Here is an 11,176-nt window from a genome sequence, read left to right on the forward strand (position 1 = left end):
CATCTATAAAATCCCAAGCGGCTTCTAATAAAGTTAGGGGTATTAATACCCGTTTGGTCATAGATTTTGTCATATTTTTTCTAAATATTTTTTGTTAATTAACTGTTTGTTTATTCATATTTTGACAAATTTTTAAATCCTAAAATCAGCTCAAGAGATGTTTTTGGCTCAAAATATTACCGTTTGGTTTTAAAAAAAATTTAAAAATTATCCCAAACTTTTGTATTTTATAAAAAAAATGCTCACTTTCTGTTATTATGACCCAACTAATCCATATCTACCCACTTTTATCTCGTTAAACTCATGCGTCTTTGCCATTATCTATAAATAGAAGAAAGTCTTCATCAAAGTTGTTGTGCCAATTTATGGTAATGCACGGGCAAAGATAAAATTTGAAAGTAATTTGCTATGTATAAATTTTTTTCAGAGTTATTGAGTATTTTTGATAATTTTTAAAACTGATGCTCGCATTTCATATTTAAAAAAAAGAAGAAAAGTGAAACACATTTTGAAAACTTATGTGCAACAGAGCTAGGGCCAGACGCTAAGTAACCCACTTTGGCTTCTTCTCGAAGAAAGTATTGTCTCTGTAAATAAACGCAATAGTTTCTAAAATCTGAGGGGGAATCAAATCACGAAGAAAGAGAAATAAATGTTGAAGAACTCCATGAATGTTGCTCAGCTACTACTGCTTCAAGTTCTACTCGCGATTGTGATACACATAAGCGCTGATGAATCCTTTGATGTTCGTCAACATCTATCTACTGTTTCCAGGTCTCTCTCTTTCTCTCTCTCAATTTGACACTGTTAAAGAGATGTGCATTCCGATATATGCAGCAAGTTTTAATTTGAGTTTAAGTTCTGTTGTAAAACTAATTCATAGTTGGAGTATGAAATCAAAATTATTTAGGATTTGATATTCTAAATAAATTATTTTCCCTTCATATTGGTAGTTCTATGTAAAAGATATTTACACAATCAAATTACTTATTAGATAATCACATATAAATTTTTATACTGTTTGAGCTATGCGAATGTAAAATCTAGAAGTCAGTGGAGTTGCAGAGTGCAACTGTAGTATGAGTGTGGACTAATATAAATATTTATATTTTGAAAAGGATTTAAGTTAATATAGTCAGTGTAGGAATTTTGTACACTGTTTAATTAATTTGACTTGTTATAGCATGTCACTTATGTAATACAGAGAGTTACCCTCTGCAATTATCTTTTTGGGTGACTCAATTGTGTAACATAAGTGCAAAGAGAATTTGAAAGAAAAAAATATATGAATTACACTATTGATTTACTTGGTTATTTGTTTCGTGTGCAGATATGGTGTTGTGAAGGATATATCTGACAATTCCTTTGTACCTTCCCAAATTACAGATCAATGTACTCCTATTCATTTGAATCTTGTGGTGAGTCTTTGTTAGGTGTTTCTACTGGTGAACATTTCTTCTTGTGGTGCCAATGCAAATTGCTTTAGAAATTCAAGTTGTAGTTGTATTTTCTGTAATTACAGACTGATATTGCATTTACTTGTGTTTTTCTGTAATTACATGGAAGCTTATTATTACCTATGCTGAATTGGGAAGCTGTGTGTTCAATAGTATTGTCCTTATTATTCCTCTGAAAGCACCATAACAGCATGGAAATTGTGGACGTGTGCACATGGGGTGCATCAATATTATATCACCTTCTCTTTACATTCTAGGCCTTGAACATATTTTGATATTTTCCTGACTTAAGTCTGTAGACCAATCCTGAAGTTTAGGCTGCCTTTGGGAGTCTATCTGCGCCAAATTGGAGAAATCTTTTGTTTATTTATTTATCTATTTTTTTGTAATGGTGGTGTTTGCGCTAGCTCGCGGCCTTACGCGCTCTTTGACTAATCCACGAGGTACCTGTTAACTTTCATCAGCATAGGTACTTTTGATAAAGTAATGTATATTGAAGTGGGCCAACAAAATGCTGGAAAATAAATATCCATCAGCATAGGTATTAGGTAACTCTACCAAAGGTATTAGGTAACTCTACCAACCAAGATTTAGACAGATGGAAGAATTCACCTTATATTTCTTTGGCTAGAATGCAAAACGTAGTTCCTAAGATAGTTACTCCAGCTCTTTCACCACTAGGCCACCCTCTAGGGGGTGACAAAATCAGAAAAGTCTTATTCTGTAGATGCTAAGTGTATAATACTGAAAGAAAGTTGCAGAAGGTATCCCGTAAATCTAGGTTGCTAGTAAAGTCATCTAATTCACCAAAGGAGTCTAGCTGAAGATTAATCTCACTTATTTGCAGTAGTTACTAATCTCTTCGACTACTCAGAAGTTTGAACAGGATTATCCTCCACTTTTTGTCTCCTGTATCTTGTCCTGCCCTTCCGTTTCATATTAAATATGGGTTCAAGCTTCTTTTCATCCATGTCAGTTACTACTTTTCTCTTAATCTTCCTTCCATTGTCCCTTTTAAACGTTTAGTAGAAAATGCATAGACTTTATTTGCTCGTAAAACTTGCACAAATGTGAATATTGGGGTTCTCTTGTATAAATTATACTTGATATAAAAGGAAATATCTGATGGTTTCTCTCAAGTAATGCTATGCTCATAAGAGATAGTTCTAAATTGACTTATCTTAATGGGTGACTTCTTATTTGGTAGGCACGGCATGGCACTCGTGCTCCTACCAAGAAGAGGATAAGGGAGTTTGAAGCCTTGTCTGCTCGACTGGAAGTCCTTGTACGTGATGCTAAGGAACAGAAGCAGTCTTCGGATAACATTCCTGCTTGGTTAATGGGATGGAGCTCTCCTTGGAAGGGAAAGCGTACGGGTGGAGAGTTGATCCATGAAGGCGAAGACGAGTTATATCATCTTGGTATCAGAGTCCGAGAACAGTTTCCAGACCTGTTTAGTGAAGAATACCACCCTGATATATATTCAATCAAGGCTACCCAGGTTTGACAGATCAGTTATTTGCTTTCTAAATTCTGCCAAGTAATCATCACTTTAAGATCAACACACTTAATGTTAGAGTGGTTTTATTACGCAATGCCTCACAAAGTTTTGAAAATTGCACAAGTTCTTCCTTTACCCACCAAAGCGCATTTTCATTTCTTCATCAAAGGATTCTGCTGCTTTAAGATTCTTTTTGATTTGCAAGATTATAGAACTTGTTAGCATTCCCCTCTTCCTTATAACTGGCAGTTTTCTGATTCTGTCCCAACTTCTTGCTAGCTAATGCGTAGCAATAACTTTTGACTGTCATGGAGATGTTTATAGGTTCCTCGGGCATCAGCTAGCGCTGTGGCATTCGGCATGGGGCTGTTTAGTGGAAAAGGGAAGCTTGGAACCGGGGCTCATCGAGCTTTTGCTGTTACCAGTGAAAGCCGTGCAAGTGATATAGTTCTGAGATTTCATGATTGTTGTCAAAGCTACAAGGTATTCTTGGAAAGTCTGTTTGATGACTGTCTTTATGTAGGTAACTTCAAATTCAATTTGCAGTTAGGTAATTCTTGTGAGGTTTTCTTGTTGGTTGGGACTTGATTTTATAATTGTGAGTACAGCAGACTTGGAAACTAGTGCATTGAACATCTCCCAATACAACATATTCCAGTTTCCATTTTCAGAACTGTTAGAACCTGACTATCAAAGGCCCATAACTGCTTCCATGATCAGTCTGTTTGAATTCCAAGTCGTTGTTCACTGGCTATTATAACTTTTATTATTACTAGTAATCCAAGTACTAAGCATCTATACTTTAGATTAATGCAATTAATGTAAACATGCACATAGAGAGCTGACATAGCCCAAGAGAATTTAGGTTCCTTTTTACTTTGCTATGCCTAGTGGCATTATTGGAATTTCAGCACTAGAAACGGTTTGCTTGTAGAAACTGGTAGTCAATTTTCTCAATTGACTTGACCTCTTTCCTTAACTGACAAGGTTCCCATCTCTTTATAATCTTAACTTTGATCAGACATGCATTTTTCAACAAAATACCTCACTTCCTCTCATCCAATCTTTATTTTGAACATACTCCCTACTAAACCTTATTCTGAATATATCTCCTAACTAACTCTAGTAGGATCTCTTCTCTAGTTAAGTGAGGCAACAGAAATGGGTTGGAAGGAGTAGAAATGAAGAATCATGGGAAACATTTTCTTTTCCTCATACTGTAAATCCAAGAAGACCCTTATCCAGATTTTGAGTTGCTAGTTATCAGAAGTGATATAAAGAAGTTAAAAGGTTTATCTCTAGCAGTCACTAGGTGATACTTGCCTAGAATAAAGTGCAATCTTGTCTGTGTTAATAGAAAAAGTGCCAAGTCCTTGGGGCATTTTACCAGTTTAAAAATTGAAACAGAACCAAAAAAAAAAAAAAGGGAATTCCTTGGGGAATATTTATGACTTAGGTGTCAAAATCCTATTTCAGCTATTCAACGATGTATTTAGTATCAAAGGCCTTGATTATTCACTATTTTCTTGAATTGCACCTCCAGTATCCTATCTTCCCCTCCCTGCATTTTCTGCTTTTCCTGCACCTACTTGTATTACTGCTGATTTGGTTCCTTTCTGACATATGTGACACACTAATGTTTGATGTACATGACATTTCTTTTTGGTGGCAGGATTTTAGGAAAAGTCAGAAGCCAACTGTAGAGAAGCTCAAAGAACCTATATTAGATGAAATTACTCAAGCACTAGTGAGGCAATACGGGCTTAATTTTACTAAACAGGATGTATCTTCCTTATGGTTTCTCTGCAAACAGGTTAGTATTGCAATTATTAGTGTTCCAATGGTGCTAAACCTTTTGCCTTTTCTTTTTTATTTGTTTTGATCCGAGAATAGTTACTTGTCTCTAATTGGCAACTCCTACAGGAAGCTTCCCTGTTGAACATCACCAATCAAGCTTGTAGTCTATTCAGGCCATCTGAGGTACTTTTAAGTGAATCCTCTTTTTCCATGGTTCCTCTTGGACTTAATAAACAGCAGAGAAAGGGAGGAGACATTTGTAGGTTCCTAGATTTTGCTAGTTTTAGTTCTGCTTTGTGTGTTGTAAGGAGCTCTCCTAACTGGGGAAGTCGGGACCTTAAGAGTGATTAGGCTAACTCGATTGATGTTTGATTAAAAGGTAGGTGGCCCTTGTTATAAATAGATTTCTCTATTATACATTGTATCTCCAGCTCTTCATTGGGATAGGAAGTTGAAGCCTTGTTGTTTCCGTCCATCAATCTCCAGCTCTTCATTGGGATAGGAAGTTGAAGCCTTGTTGTTTCCGTCCATCCTTTATGACAAGTATCTTTTTTTAGGTTTCTTTGTTGGAATGGGCCGATGATTTGGAGTCGTTCATACTGAAGGGCTATGGTAATTCACTAAATTACCGAATGGGAGTCCCGCTACTTGAGGATGTAATTCAATCCATGGAACAGGCAATCAAGGCTAAAGAAGGTAACGTAATTGAATTAGCATTATCTTGTTGTCTTTTTCCGGGGGGGGGGGGGGTTGTGTTTGGTTGGATGGTGTTTGCTTTAGTGTATTGACAGCTTAAGTGTGTATTGACAGCTTATTTCTCTTACCTTCCCGTGCAACAAGATTTTAGAGGAAGAGAGAATTGAGAAAAAAGTGAAGCCAACCCCCTAAAACTTGTGCACTTAATCTACAAGAGTCGCTAGATATAGGATGGGAGATTATATCTCTCCTTATTAAAAGGAGGCCATGGATTTCTCTCCTTATTAAAGAAAGGCCAAGTCAACTTCATTATATGTTATATTTCCAATATAACCTGTTAACTTTACCGATTCTGTTCTTATTCCATGACTCTATTGCCTGTGTTATTCTGCTATCCCTTCAACTACTGACTAGAGGATAGTTGGATAAGGCTAGAAAGTGGAGCCTTTATTATACCAATTACTATTTTGTTTAATTATACCAATTACTTGGTATTGTTATTTGTTAGTAACTAGTACCTTCCTTTATTGCTCGCATTCATCTCTCTAGAAATCTTTTTGCCTGTACATATCTTCTATGGAAGCTAATCCTTTAAATGATGGAAATTTGATATCTGGTGTTCTTCGTTTTATGTGCATTCTCCTCCTTTAGAAGGATATGCTTCCGGGAGCTATGAAAAGGCAAGACTACGTTTTGCTCATGCAGAAACTCTACTTCCGTTTTCATGCTTGCTTGGGCTCTTTCTTGAAGAATCTGGTGAGTGCTTATCAATAGGATTGTTTTAGGCTTCTACTGCCTCCGGTTTCTTAATCAATTTTATACACTGAATGTTGCAGAATTTGAACTAATACAAAGAGAGGAGACGTTGCAATCCCCTCGTAAGCCTCCTACAAAGAGAAACTGGCGGGGAAGTATAGTGACACCTTTTGCTGGAAATAACATGCTTGTCCTTTACAGCTGCGTGTCAAATAACTCAAGCAAGTACTTTGTGAAAGTGCTGCACAATGAACGTCCGATTCCTATTCCAGTAAGTTTTCTGATCACATTCTTGTGAACATGAACATCCATGGTCTTTGTCTTGCGATCTAGATCAGCCGGCCTTCAAGTATTTCCCTTTACTTCTCATTTTCATCTGCTGAAAAAGGTTTCACTGGCTGTGATGCCTAGTCTTCCAACTTGTGCCACAAGTGACTCAAATTCATTCTGTTGGAGGTTTCAAAAGCTATATTCTCAAATTCTCATAATATTATTTGTTCACCTCTTTGAAATGTTCCCCTTTTCATCTGTTCTAAGCTTTTGATGCTTCGATTTCTCTTTGCTCATAGGGTTGCAATGGCTCAGATTCTTGCCCATTTGAAGTATTTAAGGTACAACTTCTACATTTCACTAGAGGATTCAATTTACTGTGACATTGGCCATCTCTTACTCGTTACAATGCGTTCCTCCAGGAAAGAATTGTTGCTCCTCACTTGAAACATGACTACAACGCGCTTTGCAACGTAAACTTGGAACAAAAAGAGAAGAATTCTGCCCCCAGCAAGTTATCACAAATGTTTAGTTGGTTTTTCTCCCTGAGAAATGCTGTTACACCCGCTCAGAACGTGGAGCTATAACAACAATTATTACGCCTCAATTTCAAGCATTGGGGAACTTTGTTCTGTGTATTTTATAAGCTGATTCAAGCAGTGGCCAGCATGTGTCTTGGTGTGGTACAATTTCCAAGGTAACTGTCTTGTATAATCAAGTTTTTTGCTGACTGGTCTAACCATAGGGTAGCCTATATAGAATGTATTCAATTACATAGTTTATAGTTGTAGTTTTCACATCCAAAAATGTAATGCTCCATTCATCTAGGTCCTTTGATTTCCCTTACCCTCCGAAGATTGAATTACTTTGTGGATGTATAGAACAAAAACAGTGTTTCCAACTGCCTTAACAAGTAAAAAGACATTCGGGCTAGCTAGGTCGTTAAGCTATTTTTTCAATCTTTTGTCAGTAAAGTTTGAATCTTTGCTACGTAATATTAACCCATTTAATTTGTACTTTGAGCTTATGAGCCACTAGAAATCATCAACCCCATGATTATTCTCCTAAGGAAGCAATATTACCATCAGTTTAGACCCTTTAGCAAGGGCACTTCAGCCAAAAGGTAATCTTCCTTTTTCCTGAGTCAGTATTGATGGTGTCTCCTAATTGCTATCAACCCCACATTGCTGAAGTCCTAATATGGAGTCCGGAACCAAAATATTGTAAATTTTGACTCAAGAGACAAAAATAGGTGGAAAAAAGTGTTGAGGACCATATTATGTATAACGCATCTAAAATATGCGCTATACCTTAACGGCCAGTTACCCCGTTAAGATATAGCGCATGTAATATATGCGCTATACTCAGTATTTGCAGCCATAATAATTGACTGCATAGCGCATCAATTATATGCGCTATGTATAAACATACCCCCAACCCCCACCTTCAAAATTTTTTTCTTCATCTTCAAATTCCAAGTATCTTTCTTTTCCTTTAAATACCCACTTATGGTTCACTTATGAAGAATTAGCTGAGGCAACAAATGGTTTCTCCTCTGATAGTATTTTGGGTGAAGGTGGGTTTGGATGTGTTTACAAAGGTGTTCTTAGTGATGGAAGGGAAGTCGCTGTCAAACAGCTGAAAAGTGGGAGTGGACAAGGGGGACGTGAGTTCAGAGCAGAAGTTGAGATTATCAGCCGTGTACACCATCGTCATTTGGTTTCGCTCGTTGCTTTTAGACTCAAACTTATGTCATTTTTATTACAGTACAGGAAAATAGAAGATCTTTGTACATAGCGCATATAATTGATGCGCTATGCAGTCAATTATTATGGCTGCACATACAGAGTATAGCGCATATATTACATGCGCTATACTTTAACGGGGTAACTGGCCGTTAAGGTGTAGCGCATGTTTAGATGTGTTATACATAATATGGTCAATATTTTTTTCCACCTATTTTTGTCTCTTGAGTCAAAATTTATAGTAACATTTTAGTTCCGGACTCCCTAATATGGAAAGTTTTAGATACACAATTGATCTGAAAACTGATCCGTGACTCACCATAGAGCTGCATTAAAAGCTGGTAAAAGGCAATTGCTGTGTATGTTTGGTGTGGCTTCATTTTTGAAACTATCTATTTGACACTATTTTTCTTTTTGATTATTGAACTTCCAAATTAGACATTGAAATTAATAACAACATGGAATCTTATAGCATGCTATACACATGTAATATCTTTTTATCTACACTTGTCATCATTAAAAGAGAATCTCAACATTTTAAACATTCCTATTATTAATAAGAGGGAATGAGAGCTGCCTCCGGTAAAAATTTGAGCTGCATTCCGGATACAATGTGGGTCACAAGGGTACTTATGTAATTCTGATGAAATGGAGCAATGCTATTGGCTGAAAATTTTGATTATTGTAGCTCCCTTAGAAATTTTTGAACAAGTTGACCAATTTACCTCTGCTCCATATCCCACGTGATCATGACACGCGTAAGGTTCATAATTTATAAATGGGCCCCACACGTAAAAATAGCACGGACTACTTAGTTTTCGGATTGGTAATTCAAAAATAGCCAGCGTTTGCAAAGTTATTAAAAAATAGCCATTATTTTGCTGCAACATGGACCGGTCCAACATAATATACTGGAGATTGGTATACATGTGTATGAACTTCCAGCATATTATGCTAGAACTCCAATACGCGGAAAGTTCCAGCATAATATACTGGAGATTGGAGCACTTGTGTATGAACTTCCAGCATATTATGTTGGACCTTTCAGTATATTATACTGGAACTCTAGTATATTATGCTGGAATATTTTTCGAATTTTGAACAGTATTTTCGTTCAGATTTATCTTTACATGAAAAGTGGCTAAATTTTAATTACTTTTGAAACTGTGACTATTTTTTAATTACCACATATAAATCTGACTATTTTTGAATTTCTCCCGCATCGCTCAGCATTGTCTGCTACGTTTTACATGGCTCAATTACGTGAACCAATAAGAGTAAATGGGCCTGCTTTTGCTGCAAATCCATTTGCACTGTGCCAAACGCCATACACTCTCCTAATATTTTTTAAACCAATAAGAAACAACTTTAGAGAATCCAAAAAAGCAAATGAACCTTTGGACTTTTGGAGATAGTCTTTGATTCAGAATATTACTTCGAAAATGCTATGAGAATAACATGTTATTAAGTTTTATAATACATAGCTATTCACAGATGGATTTAAAACTTAAATTTATTGGGTTCAAAATTTAAATTTAATGAATTGAATATTTAAGGTTGTTACCATACTTTAGAAGTTATAGGTTCATAATTTACTTTTGTTGCCATTTTAGTGAATTGACTAAAAAGCCATGATATTTCGTTTATTCCCTAAAACTCTTTCATGTGAACATGCTTGCCTGTTTTTACATGGTTATTATTGTCTTCCCAGTCATTTCAGTCACATTTTTGTACTAAATATGAGCACACATGCATAACTTGGAAAATATGGGAACTCCTTTTCCTACTATAAGTGAGCCCACATTAACGTACGTAAATTCTTCTAATCAAATTTAATTGAAAATTTTGTGGATCGCGTAGTTTATGTGAAAAGCTAAAACAAGTGTGCCACTACTACAATTACCATGTTTTTCTTTTTGTCAATCATAATTGGAGCTCAAAAGAAAATATAGGATCAGATAAATAATAAACTAGACAAATGAAGAGAATGTTAACATATATATATCTCTTCTATCTTTAAGAGATATCAGATTTAATTAGGTTAAACTAGGTATTACATACTAGGTTAATTATTTAAAAGAAAGAATCATACAAAAATTATTTTCAGAGTTCTTACGTGTAAAATAAAAATCTCTTCTTAGTTTCACCATAAAACTAAAAGAAAATTTGGTGTAAATGTATACTATGGATAAACTGCTGTAATGCGTATCCTTTTTTGTTTTTCTAAATCTGTTGGCTAAATTTTCTAAGCATATATATATGTGTCCACAAGTATAAATATATTTCAGTTAAAGTTTAGTAGAAATGATATCTTGTAAAGACTTAGGGCTGCTAATAGGCATATAGTTTGTAAAGTAATTGAAGGAGACTACACTTAATCAACTATCATATGATGCCACTTTGTGTTAGAAATTGTTGGTTTGATTTATGAAGACCTATCTTTGCATCTACACCAGTTGTCCATTAATTTGCCAATTGCATTTCTTAGTCCATTGCCTAAGTGCATTTCGGTAATGTGCTTAAAATTTGCTTTTGTTAATTCGATAAATTGATAAGAATAATTAGTTCATTTAGAAAATCCCTTCCCTCACCACATTTACTAAGTAGCTTTAAAAGCTTTTCATATTGTACTAGAATATCATTAATTTCATTATGATGATTTTGTAAATGGGAGTTTGATTTATTTTTGGTAACATAGGTCTGCCACGTTTTGAATTTAAAAAATAAAACTAGAATTTTAGGTTTAACAAAGAATAAAAATATAGGAATTATCTCTAAAGGAGGATAGATAAGTTTACAAATGTTGGGCCCGTGCTAGCACGGGCCTACCCTCACCTAATCTTCTAAGAAGCCACTCTATGTGACCGGGGGCGGATATAGTATAGAAGTTATTGATTTATCTGAACTTCAACTTGGATCCTATATATGTGTTAAAAATTTTATTAAATTGATTT

The 11,176-nt window shown here is 35.4% G+C and overlaps 1 protein-coding gene across 1 annotated transcript; it reads left to right on the forward strand.

Moving 5' to 3' along the window:
* Positions 1–355: 355 nt before the first annotated feature.
* LOC104088880 (uncharacterized) lies at positions 356–7,410 on the forward strand. Its single transcript, XM_009593628.4, has 11 exons — positions 356–774; positions 1,331–1,418; positions 2,665–2,958; positions 3,283–3,441; positions 4,631–4,771; positions 4,882–4,938; positions 5,313–5,451; positions 6,103–6,207; positions 6,288–6,478; positions 6,777–6,818; positions 6,900–7,410. The coding sequence occupies exons 1-11, from the start codon at positions 653–655 to the stop codon at positions 7,062–7,064; spliced, it is 1,503 nt and encodes a 500-aa protein (XP_009591923.1). The 5' UTR covers positions 356–652; the 3' UTR covers positions 7,065–7,410.
* The last annotated feature ends 3,766 nt before the right edge of the window (positions 7,411–11,176 follow it).

Source organism: Nicotiana tomentosiformis, chromosome 5 (genome assembly GCF_000390325.3).
Source record: "Nicotiana tomentosiformis chromosome 5, ASM39032v3, whole genome shotgun sequence".
Taxonomy (NCBI): domain Eukaryota; kingdom Viridiplantae; phylum Streptophyta; class Magnoliopsida; order Solanales; family Solanaceae; genus Nicotiana; species Nicotiana tomentosiformis.